General features: G+C 40.6%; 1 protein-coding gene across 1 annotated transcript in view; it reads left to right on the top strand.

Annotated features, from left to right (window-relative positions):
* Positions 1-12,981, top strand: part of COL4A3 (collagen type IV alpha 3 chain) — a 161,038-nt gene that overhangs the window by 137,691 nt on the left and 10,366 nt on the right. Inside the window, exons 35-45 of the mRNA XM_043444777.1 lie at positions 436-534; positions 1,251-1,340; positions 1,673-1,812; positions 4,111-4,237; positions 5,499-5,579; positions 6,189-6,287; positions 7,757-7,804; positions 9,367-9,552; positions 10,223-10,353; positions 10,466-10,483; positions 12,628-12,682. Of these exons, the coding sequence (XP_043300712.1) occupies positions 436-534; positions 1,251-1,340; positions 1,673-1,812; positions 4,111-4,237; positions 5,499-5,579; positions 6,189-6,287; positions 7,757-7,804; positions 9,367-9,552; positions 10,223-10,353; positions 10,466-10,483; positions 12,628-12,682 (1,074 nt within the window). The remainder of the gene's footprint in view (positions 1-435; positions 535-1,250; positions 1,341-1,672; positions 1,813-4,110; positions 4,238-5,498; positions 5,580-6,188; positions 6,288-7,756; positions 7,805-9,366; positions 9,553-10,222; positions 10,354-10,465; positions 10,484-12,627; positions 12,683-12,981) is intronic.

Genomic DNA, 12,981 nt, shown 5'->3' with positions numbered 1-12,981 from the left:
ATAAATAAATATTTTTTAATTTATAATAAATTTTATAAATATAATATATATTTATAATTATATATAAATATAATAAATATTTTAAAAATATTTATAATAAATAAATATTTTTTTAAAAAAAGAAAAGAGCTGTATTTAGGCCACTAATTCCTAAAATGTTGGTTTAAAGTGTAAACATTGTGATAATTGCTGGTGTTCTTTGAGAACATGACCTAACTCATGCCAGGAACTGTCCTAATGTTTTTTATGTGTTATCTCATTTAATCCTCTTTTTAAATGAAATATAAGCCCAAATCTGCCCATGCTCTTAACAAATATTCTGTGTATAATAATAGCTCATAAATTTTTTTTTTTAGCTCGTAAGTTTTAATCAGGATGTGGAAAAATCTGATAGAATTTTAACCTGTGTGTTTAATACATGGTTTTTAACTTTAGGACTTGCAGGAAAGCCTGGTGAGAAAGGAAACAGAGGCAATCCAGGGTTACCGGGTATAAAAGGACTCCCAGGGCTTCCTGGACCAGCAGGACCACCAGGTACGGCTGATTCCCTAATATAAATATCAGGTATTAAGTTTTCCTAGACCTAAATATAACAAAAGAGTGTTTCTAGAATATGAATTCTGCCCCAACAGTGTTCCAACAGAAATCTGCTTCTTATAATTTAACCAAATTGTGGTCAGCCTGCATTAACTAACAATATTAACCTACATGAAGTTCTATTTTGCATTCAAAATGTTATTTTGAAATTGCTGGTATATATTACAAGCTATCATTTATTACAATATCATATATCCTGGAAGAAAGTAAGAAAACGCTTTAGAGGCCTCTTTCTATTTTAAACAAGTTATTCAGTTTGCAAAGTCATTTTTCAAATAAATAAATTAGTCCCCTATTCCCCATGACATCACTGATGAAATATATTACATGGTAATAAAATTTCCTTGTTGTATTTGGAAATCTATTACTGTATTGTCACAGTAGCCCCTTCTTTCCTGCTGGCCTTGGTCCTAGGATGATTTTGATGTTTGAACTCCAGGCCTGCTGACCAAAATATAATTTTCTCTAATTGTACATTTTCTGAATTGCCAGTCCCTTCCCTATTTGAAGGCATAAAGGCAGCTAAACAAGTACCTAAACCAGCTGGTTTGGTTGATCTGCATTCATTCATTTGTGCAAGCAAAAAATGTTCATTGAGCACCTACTGTTTCCAGAAACTACACAGAGCCCATGACTATTTATTTGTTCTCAAGGTCCCAGAGGAGAGCCGGGCAGCATTGGGAATCCCGGTGAGCCAGGACCACGTGGCATCCCAGGAAGCATGGGAAACATAGGAGTACCAGGTAATGCGTAAGGTCCTATTGTGAGCCTACCACCTCCTGATGAGTCCTGATTCTACATTTTCTGTGTTGTCACTTTGGTTTTCCACTTGGTAGAAAGTTGGTGTACAACAACTAGATATGCTTTTAGACAAAGGTACTGTATGCAGCAAGAACATGAGAATGAAATAAATATTTACACTGTGCAGAAAATCATCCATTGAGGCTACCTGACACATTAGAGCTTCTGAGAAACCAACTTCATGGGAGAAAGATGGTTTGTGCAAAGGTCAGAAGTAGAATCCTTCGAGATCTCTGCCTTTACCTATTTTACCTGATTTCTTTCCTAATTTCAGGTACTAAAGGAATGAAGGGAGCTGTGGGATTCCCGGGTCTAGCTGGAAGTCCAGGCCTCCCAGGTATTCATGGTCTCCAAGGAGATAAGGGAGAGCCAGGTTACTCAGAAGGTGCAAGGCCAGGACCACCAGGACCAAAGGTATGTAGGTCATGGAAGTATTTACGTTTTGGTAGTAGAATGAGTCCTTTTAAATATCAACAAGCATCTGGATTCATCGTGGGCAAGGAAAATTGAAAACATTACTGTATTTTCAGGCATTTGTTTGGGCTTTTTGTTTTGTTTTGTTTTCCTCTCTCTATAACTCAGGATGTCTATCACACAGTTTCAACTTTTGAGTTTATTTTGTCCAGTTTCAACCCCCGAGATATTTCTCATAACTGGCCCTGTAATTTATGCATGCTTCCTGGTGGGCTTCCCTGATGGCTCAAACTATGAGAAATCCATCTGCAATGCTGGAGACCTGGGTTCGATCCCTGGGTTGGGAAGATCCCCTGGAAGAGGGCATGGAAACCCATTCCAGTTCTCTTGCCTGGAGAATCCCCATGGACAGAGGAGACTGGTGGGCTATAGGTCCTGGGGTCACAAAGAGTCGGACACAACTGAGTGACTAAGTGCACACACACACACAATTGAGGATGTCTATCACACAGTTTCAACTTCTGAGTGTACTTTCTCCAGTTTCAACCCATGAGATAGTTCTCATAACTGGCCCTGCAATTTATGTATGCTGCCAGCAGGAGTCAGTGATCACAGGCCTGTATAAGATGCCCAGGCAGTGTTTGTCAGTCTCTGCTCTGGATTCAAATCACACATGCTTACCAAAATAAATTTCCCAACTTTATAATAAAAAACACTTATTAAACATAATAAAAGATATAAAATAAAATAAATTTAGAGAATTATTAAAAAGCAAACACACACAAAAATTCTAAGATATGTTTATCTTTCTTAATTGTTTTAGAACTTTATTTTCATTGCATTACACAGAGGATTTATTTATCTTGTCCCAGTGTTTTCAGCGCTTGTGCTCTCTCAAAGTCCTCCCTTGTATGTTGTATCATGCAGTAATCAAAGGTTTCAGTGGAGCTCAGTTTTTCTTTAGGTTTATCTTCTTCCAACCTTTCTGTCTATAACAACTACACTAAGATTCAGAGCAAGACTGAGAGAGAATAGCTAACAGAAATTCCCACAAGCAGGGGCTTTTAGCTTGTAATTCCATGGACCCCTGGGGAAGCCTATTGGATCCAAAGAAAAATTGAATCCAGATCGATTTCATCGATCCTGAACTTGAATGAAAACCATTTGGAGATGGAGTTGTTTGTTTGTTTGTTTTTCTTTATAGGAGTCTGTTATTTTTCATCAGACTTTCAAGAGTATGTGATTCCAAAGAATATAAAAATTGTTACTTAGGGGACTTTCTCCCTGATTCTCTTTTGAGCCAATAATGTACTGCCTTTCCTAAAGATTTCCTCCAGCTATACATCAGCATGAAAGAAAAATTTTCAGAAACCACAAAGGCCCAAGAAAGTAACCCTTTATTACTTGGAGTACAAACAAATTTCCCTTTGCCCTTTATTTTTAACTAGATCCTCAGAAAACCAGGGAGAAATTCTTTCCATTCTTTCCTCAATGAGTAATTGTATTTGACTGAATTCATTCAATTAATTAACAGTTTCATTTAGATTTACATTTTTCATAGGTAACTACAGAAGAAATTTTTAAAAAACTGTACACTGTACACAAAATGAGCTGGCTTTATCATGCTAGCAAATCTTAGTAACAGAGTAGTATTTTAATCAGCTACCATCAAGATTCTGTAAGTCACTATCAAATCCATATGTTCTGGCCTATCATAAAAGCAAGGTACAGATTTAATGAATAGAAAACCATGGAAAGTTTTGGGTTTTTTACATTTATTTATCTGCATGCAGAGTATCTGATGAACACACATCTATTTGTTCTGTTTGCTTCTTACACCTGACTTAAATATTACAATTTGAACATATACATTTGTGATTAATATCTGTCTCCCAGTGGTCTCTAAAGTTCCATGAAGGCAGGGATTGTATTTATCACATATCTGTATGCAATTACAATCATATTCCTGGCTTCCTGGGCATAGGACCCTGTAGCCACAGAGGTCCCATGCTGATAAGGACTCCATGCTTGATTTAATCCTCTGCCATTTCTGTCTTGAATTGCTTTAAAAAAGTTTATTTTTAAAACACAAGAGAGGTGCATTTTCATTTTGCACTGCACCCCACAAATTATGTAGCCATCCTGTTTCCAGCAAGTTTTCAGGGTGCTGGCTCACAGCAGACATTTACCGTGAATTGCTAGATAAATCAATAAATGCAAACTAACATAGTTTATACTTAATTCTGATCACATATTCTGCTTATATGAGAATTTTAAAGGTGTTTGACTGAATTTAAGGGAGATCCAGGATTGCCAGGTGACATGGGCAAGAAAGGCGAAAGAGGGCCCCCTGGCGCACCTGGACATTCGGGGCCTGCTGGACCAGAGGGACTTCCTGGGAGTCCCGGACCCCCTGGCCACCCAGGTGAGCCTGGCTTTGCAACCTGAATGCTGGAAGCCTGACACGTGTATGACCCTCGCTTCCTAGAATAGTGAATGGAAAGCTGTTTTGTACTACAGTTGCCTTCTTTCACCTTTGATCTTTAAAATCAAGACACTAAGAAACAGCAAATGAATTGCAAGGAGCTCATTTCAGGCCAGTTTGGTGACCTGAAATCTTAAAACTTCCTGTAAACAAAATCTGGGGAGTGCTGCCTCACGTGAATTCAACCTAAAGACATGAAATGTTAGCTCAATGTACTTAGGATATTTGTATTAGTTTCCTTGGGCTTCCAAAGCAGATACACAGACTGGGTGACTTAAACAGAAATTCATTTTCTCAGTTCTGGAGGCTTAGAGTCTGAGATCAAGGTGTCCCAGAGCTGATTTCTTCTGAGGCCTCTCTCCTTGGCTTGTAGGCGGCCTCCTCCTCCAGGTGTCTTTCCTCTGCGTATCTGAGTCACAATCTCTTCTTATAAGGACATTAGTCATGTTGGATTAGGGTCACCATCTGCCTTGGTGACCTCTTTTTAACGTAATTACTTCTTTAAAGACCCTGCCTGGGAATTCCCTGGTGGTCCAGTGGTTAGGACTCCACTGGGGGCCAGAGTTCAATCCCTGGTCGGCGAACTAAGATCCCACAACTGGGGCAGCACAGGCAAAAAATAAATAAATAAACAAAGACCTACCTCCAAATGCAGTGATATTTTGAAATACTAAGTGATGAAGACTTCGGCAGATGCATTTGGGGGCAACACAATTTAACCTGTAACACTGTTGATCTGAGACATTTTTTTTTTTTCTGACATGTTTCCAGTTTGAACATTGGGTTGCTTTCTTATTAATATTTGCTTGTTATTTGGGTTTTCACTTCATCTGATCAAAAACAACTACTCAGTCACTGGTTTACAGCTTCAGGTCTTACCTAAAGGCAATATTTAAACTATTTTTTCCAAACATGGAAAGGTTCAGTGGATTTGCTGCTAAATCCCAATTAAAGTAATAAATCAGATATTCAGCTATCCACCCGGCTGGGGTACGCATCCCTTTGAAAATGAGTGTACACAGCTCTGCTGTGCTTCTCTGGGGAAATAACATCCAGGACAAAACCCACTGTGACTGGTAGCAGGAGTGACCCATGAAGACCAGCTTGAGCACAATTGACTGTAACAACTGACGTTTAGCCATTGTTGGAATCATTCATCTTGTGGTTTTCTTTTTTCCTTTCCCTCTCTCTTCATTTACAGGGAAGTCTGGTCCTGGTGGTGATTTGGGGTCCAAAGGAATCAAAGGCTTCCCTGGCTTTCCAGGAATAAAAGGCCCTCCAGGTTCCATTTTTGTATTTTGTCTAGTTCCCTTTTGTGAGGGAAGCATGTTTTCTATGTGGTTGGACTCTCTTTCTACCTATCTGTATCTCTGACCCACAACTGCTCCTTGGAAGGTAGCTTCCAGTTACCCAGTTCCCAGACAACAGTGTGGAAAAGTGAGGTTAGGTGTAAATCAAAGATCGGGCTTCCCAGATGGTGCTTATGGTAAAGAACCTGCCTGCCAGTGCCAGAGACATAAGAGACATGGGTTCGATCCCTGGGTCTGGAAGTTCCCCTGGAGGTGGGCATGGCAGTTCACTCCAGTATTCTTGCCTGGAGAATCCCCATGGACAGAGGAACTTGGTGGGCTACAGTCCATAGGTTTTCTAAGTCAGACATGGCTGAAGCAACTTAGCTTGCTCTTGCTCCCAATTCAAAGATCAGCCAACCTACGCAAAGTGAAAATCCTCATGATAGCACTAACCAGTCCATGGCTTTCACTGTGAATTTAGCTTCATGTCACTACAGTTCTGAAAAATGAACACTTTTTACAGAATTCCACACATCTGGGGTTCACATCAGGCCATTGATAGGAAGTAAGTCCTCTCTTTGAATGGCTTTTTTTTCCAGGTCCTCCAGGATTGCCAGGAAATCCTGGACCAGTGGGTGAGAGAGGTAATCAAGGACTTGATGGAATTCCTGGTCCAGCCGGAGAAAAAGGAGAAACAGGTACAGCTTGCTCACCACGGATACACTAGTTTTACTTTTCATAGAATGATTAGTGACACTGTAATTCTTCACCATTCTAGGAATTCTTCCCTGACAGAATTGATGACCTTTAAGTTGTTCTGGGTTGCAATAATTCTGTTACCAAAGTGAAGTTGACCAAGTAGAATAAATTTTATATATAGGTCAATTTCACATTAGGGAATATATATGTGTGTGTGTTAGTCACTCAGTCGTGTCCAACTCTGCAATCCCATGGGCTGTAAGTCCACCATGTTCCTCTGTCCATGGGGTTTTTCAGGTAAAGAATACTGAAATGGGTTGCCACTTTCTACTCCAGGGGATCTTCCCAACCCAGGGATCAAACTCACATCTCTTGTATCTCCTGCATTGGCAGGCAGACTCTTTACCACTGTGCCACCTGGGAAGCCATATATAAATATAAATATATACATATATATATGAAGATGAATATATATTGTGTGTTAGTCATTCAGTCATGTTTAACTCTGACAGGTTGTTACTGAACTGAGAAAGACACTGGGATTCTTGGCCTCTGGAGGAGAGGAATTCAATCTGGGGCCAGTGACGAGACTTGATCGCTCAGAGCTTGTGTGCGATAAAGTTTTATTAAAGTATGAAAGAGACAGAGAAAGCTTTTGACATAGACATCAGAAGGGGCAGAAAGAATACCCCCCTGCTAGTCTTTAGCAGGATGTTATATAGCTACCAGCAGGCTGCTAATTAGAGAAAGGGAATGTCTCAAAACTCAGAGATAGGCACCAGGCTCCTCACCCACAATATGCATTTTGAGATAACATTGGCACAAGGTGAGTCATCTGGGGCCATAAAACGATTGACATGAATCTTGAAGAAAGGCAGGTTTCCAAGTAAATATATAGTTTTATTAACATAGATTAGGAGAACAATGTATGAGTAAAACATGCTGGTTTGTTGAGCCCTTATTGGTTCTGAGTCTTAAGCAGAACTGACTTGAAGAAAGACAGAGTCTAGGGTAAATACATAGTTCATTAACATAGCTTAAGAGAAACATTTCCATAAGAAAAATGCATTGGTTAGCTCATGGTTTGAGAAAAGTTAAGTTCAGGTGGAACCAGGTGTCATCATGGCAACATGGAATTTTAAGAGAAACCTCCTTTTAAATTTGTATAGAGAAGGGAAAAAATCTGACACTTGTAGTTGGTTTCCTCCTGCTGCTTAAGAGAGATAAAAAAATCGTCTGACACTTGCAGCCTATGTCCTCCGTTTGCAGACCCCTAGCCTTCCTGCCTGTTACCCTCTCAACTCTTTGCAGTCCCATGGACTGTAGCTTACCAGGCTTCTCTGTCCATGGGATTCTCTAGGCAAGAATACTGGAGTAGGTTGCCATTTCCTTTCTCCATAATATATATTATATGATATAAATTAACTGTATATATAACATATTGAAATACAAACATTTTCTCTTTCAGGCTTGCTGGGAGCACCTCCAGGTCCAAGAGGGAAACCTGGTCCTCAAGGTGAGTGGTTCTTCCTCCCAAACCTGGTGATATACATTTTCAAGGACAGAATCTGATTTAATAGCCCTGACAGATACACTTAGCATTTTGAATTAAAGAAGTCCCAATGGTAACACAGGATATTTATATTCCTAGCAGTCAAGTAAAAACGATCCATTACTACCATCACAACAAAATGAACATACTAGGCACTGTGATCCAACTTTCAGATTTCCATCTATGAAAGTAAAAAGACTTCTTCTGTATTTCCTTCCTTGTTATCAGCATGGTTAAAATGTATCACCTCCTAAAAAGATGGAGGTGGAATTGACAGCTTCTCAAGGAGTTTCCTCTCCCTGCTATTCTGAGCTGCAGTAGTAACACTAATCTTTTGCCACGTTGTTCTCTTCATTGGTCTGATTCCAATCCCTGGAGCCAGTGTGTGGCTCAAGCTACTGTTTATTCAGGGCTTTCCCATAACTCTCTCAGGATCTCAGACATGTCAATTTACTGAATGTCATTAAGAACATACACGTTTTTTGTTTGCCTCAGACTGTTGCCAGACCCTTCAAGCATCTCAGAGCTTGCAGAGAGCTGAAATCATCTAAATTTGTTTAAAAGTATAAATTACAGTCATAAAAAAGAACATGGTAGACAAAGTGTTAGATATTCAGTTTTATTCTCATCATCACTTTAAGCATTCTCTGCACAACATATAATTCCCCAAGTCCTTACCTGTGCCACCAGCCTCATCCTCACTTTTCCTTCTTCCATCCATCTTTTCCTATTGTCATGCCATTTACTTTTGGATTGGCCAAGTTCATTTAGGTTTTTCCATATGATGTTATAGATTTTATTTCTAGAATATTTCTAGAGTAACACAAAGATGGGAGAGAGGAGGGGGAGGTTATTTTCAATTCATAAAACATTTTCCATTCATGAATGTCAAAGCACAATTTCTTGAAGGTTTTCTGAGATTAAATATATTAAGTTGTGACCTTCTGGGGGAGTCTTCTTTGGTAAATTCAAATCTCTCATCACCATTTCTCCCAGACTAGTGTTTATCTTATAGGGGAGAAGTAATCAGAGGACAGAACAGAAATTGCAACTTTGTCGTTCCTTTGTTGGGGTTTGGCTGGGCAACACTTGAAATGCACAAGCCGGCCCTGAAGTTTAGCTTTTTAATGCTCTGTTGAATTATCAGTGATTAAATAAAGTCATTGTAATTAAAATACACCAGATAATAACAGACAGAACACTTTAGAGCTTATACTATGCGTTTTCATCTGCATATTCTCTCATTTGATATTTAAAGAACTGTGTTAAGTCAGACGTTACCTCTATTTTTAAAATAAGAAAACAGTGAAATGACTTTACCAGGAGCAACAGATAGCTGGAGGCAGAACTGAGTCTAGTCTGAACCCTGTCTTCATAGACGTACATCTCTTTTGTTGGACTCTTTAAAAAAAATTATATTTTGAGTCTTAATACCTTTAAGCAAAGTGTCTCTGTTATTGGGGATAACCACAAACTATAACATCAAATACAGGGGCATTACAGAAACTTACCACTTTTCTTTGCAGGAGCCAAAGGAGACAGGGGAGCACCAGGCTTGCCCGGCCTCCCTGGCAGGAAAGGGCCAGTGGGAGATGCTGGGCCTCCAGGGCCCATTGGCATGACAGGACCTCAAGGGGCACCAGGCTTTCCTGGTGTAACCATCCCTGGCCAGAAAGGAGATCGAGGTCCACCTGGCTCCAGAGGAAACCCAGGTAGAGAATCTACTTTTTAAACATGGTAAAAGAATGAAAATAACATTTGACATCAGAAGCTTTCAACCCACTCATGTGACCATCTTGCTGCTTTTTCCTTCTGGTCTTCTCTGTTTTCCCATTCCCACCTGTCCTCACATGGGGTGCATAAGGCTGTTGGTGTGGAAGCAGAGGGACCTGCTTGAAAAATTAGTAAATACTGGCACTTCCCTGGTGGTGTACTGGTTAAGACTTTGCCTTCCAATGCAGGGGGTGCAGGTTCGATCCCTTGTTGGGAAACTAAGATCCCACATGCCTGTGGCCCCCAAAAACAAAACATAAAACAGAAGCAGAATTGTAACAAATTCTATAAAGACTTAAAAAATGGTCCACATCAAAAAAATTTTTTTTTTAAAAAGAAAGAAAAATGAGTAAATATCAAGTTCATGAGCCTGGGAGAGAGAGAGAAGCATCCATTCACCAGTACTGACTGAGCCCCAACTGTGTGTAAGGTACTGGGTTAGGCACTGATTTTGCTCTAACAAACCGTCATCAAGGAGAAGCAGTTCCTGCCTCACACCTCGTGGCAGGTAACGTTAAGGTGCAGGGTTTGCTCTTCACTCAAAAGGGCACTAACAGAACCTGCAAAGCTCCCTGAGTGGTAACACTGACAGGCTTTTTATGAATTCAGGCATGCCTGGTCCTCCTGGGCCTCCAGGGAGTCCTGTAGAAGGCATAAAAGGAGACAAGGGGTTGATGGGAGAGCCTGGCCGAAGAGGTCCGCCTGGAGCTGTAGGAGACATGGGGCCACCGGGTCCTCCGGTAAGTGGGAAATTATTTTGATGTCTGACCAACCTAGACAGCATATTAAAAAGCAGAGATATTACTTTGCCAACAAAGGTCCGTCTGGTCAAAGCTATGGTTTTTCCAGTAGTCATGTATGGATGTGAGAGCTGGACCATTAAGAAAGGTGAGCGCTGAAGAATTGATGCTTTTGAACTGCAGTGCTGGAGAAGACTCTTGAGAGTCCCTTAGACAGCAAGGAGATCCAATCAATCCATCCTGAAGGAAATCAGTCCTGAATATTCACTGGCAGGACTGATGCTGAAGCTGAAACTCCAATACTTTGGCCACCTGATGCGAAGAGCTGACTCATTTGAAAAGACCCTGATGCTGGGAAAGATTGAAGGTGGGAGGAGAAGGGGATGACAGAGGATGAGATGGTTGGATGGCATCACCAACTCAATGGACATGAATTTTAGTAAACTCCGGGAGTTGGTGATGGACAGGGAGGCCTGGCGTGCTGCAGTCCGTGGGGTCGCAAAGAGTCAGACACAACTAAGCGACGGAACTGAACTGAATGCTTCTAAGTTGACTGCCAGGATCAGATGTACCTGGAAGCATCACAAGTTTCCTATGCAGTGAACCCAAAAAAATGACAGAGTCTGGAAGGTTCAAAGAGTCAAAGGACCTTAAGAGTTGCCAGATTTGGTGTCTAAGAGGCCTGTGAAAGTTCAGTCTATTGGGGACCCTTCTCTTTGTCATCCCTGACCTCATCTTGTTTCGACTCTGAACAATTTCATGTAGAAGTTTGGAATCACTCTAGATGACAACAAAATTTTTCTCTATTAATAGGATTTCAAAATCATCTTTGCCGTCCCCTAAATGTCTATTTTCCCCCACAACCTACTTTCCAGTATTTATGAATAGCTGCCATTTCCTTCTGGGTATTTTCTCTCCCAATAAATAAGTTTTTCCCTCAATTTCAGTTTAACTTTTCATAAATGTGCCTCTATTCTGAATATATCCTAGTTTGCCAATACCTTAAGAATGCAGCCCCTGAGATGAACACCTTCTAGGAATATGAATTCGGTACCCCCCACAGAGTAGCTAGAAGACAGATGAGTCTCACTATCCTGAACATTCTGTTTTATAATCCAGTCTACAAGTCCACATGGGGCTTCCCAGGTGGCTCAGTGGTAAAGAATCTGCCATCCGATTCAGGAGATGCAGGTTTGGTCCTGGGTCAGGAAGATCCCGTGGAGAAGGAAATGGCAACCCATTCCAGTATTCTTGCCTGGGGGGGATTGCATGGGCAGAGGAGCCTGACAGGCCACAGTCCATGGGGCTGCAAACAGTCAGACATGACTGAGCTACTAAACAACAATAAAAACAGAATTCCACATGGATTGTCTGGCTGCCTAGTCACCACATTATCATCACACGTTGAGTTTATGGTCAACGAAATCCCTTGTGCCTTTTCCGCCTGAGCTGCTAAGTTTCCGCCATTACTTTTTGTCTTGTCCATTTGTGTATTTGTGACTTAAGTGCAGAACTTTCACATTTATTTTTCTTAGATATCATCTTGTTCCTTTAGGCTCATGCTCCCAATCTATTAAGATCTCTCAATCATAACATCTCACTTAACACCATAGCCACCTTCCCTAGCTTTTTCTCAGCAGCATATTTGAAAAGATTTCTCCATTTACATCAAATTCCTGGAAACTAATGATGAAATCAGAGTTATGTCATAGTGGTTCTGTGTTATCTTGTGATGGATAATGAGGTTTCTTGACATGGTTTATTGCCAGGATACATGTTAAGCTCTCTTGGTATGTGGTTTCCAGAATCTACTTTTTAAAAACTTTTTAAAAAATGAGATACTCACCTATCTCCAGCATTAGGTATTTCTCCTGTACTTCATGATTTTTTGAAAGTGGCAAACACTGATATTACAATCACATTGAAAGTTCTTCCAAGAACACTGGGATGTGGAAAGTCTAGTTTGGAAATGCAATCTCTCTTAAATCATCTGTAGTGTAGGCTTCTGTATTTGCACCTGAAAGATAATTTTTGTTGTTCAGTCACTAAGTCATGTCCAACTCTTTGTGACCCCATGAATTGCAGCATGCCAGGCTTCCCTGTCCTTCACTATCTCCCGGAGTTTGCTCAAACTCATGTCCATTGAGTCATTTATGCCATCCAATCATCACATCCTCTGTCGTCCCCTTCTCCTCCTGCCCTCAATCTTTCCCAGCATCAGGGTCTTTTTCAATGAAAACTGACTCCTTGCCCTTAACAACTCTCTCCTTGCAGGAAACAGCTTCCTCCCCACCCAAGAGAAGGGCCTGGCACCAGACCTTTCTCCCTGGTTACCTTTACCTCTGGAGAACAGGCCAGACTTGAGAAGCCTGAGAATCCTTGATCACATGCTCCTGTTTACTCTCCTTCCTTTTTTAAACTCACACCACCTTATCTGAGAAATAGGACCGTTCCTTCTTTGGTCTTCAAGCTCCAAAGACAGCTGGCTCAACGACCAGTTTTGTTACTGTTGGCATTTTCAGGACCTTCAATTCATTGCTTTCAAGTAATAGCATTCTGTCTCAATTCTTATGGATAGTATAAGACTAGAGGTGACATACATTCTGACAAACAGTGCGTTTTGGAAGC

This window comes from Cervus canadensis, chromosome 24 (genome assembly GCF_019320065.1).
Source record: "Cervus canadensis isolate Bull #8, Minnesota chromosome 24, ASM1932006v1, whole genome shotgun sequence".
Taxonomy (NCBI): Eukaryota; Metazoa; Chordata; class Mammalia; order Artiodactyla; family Cervidae; genus Cervus; species Cervus canadensis.
Note: the sequence above shows the minus strand (reverse complement) of the source record. Positions and strands in the feature narration are given on the sequence as shown.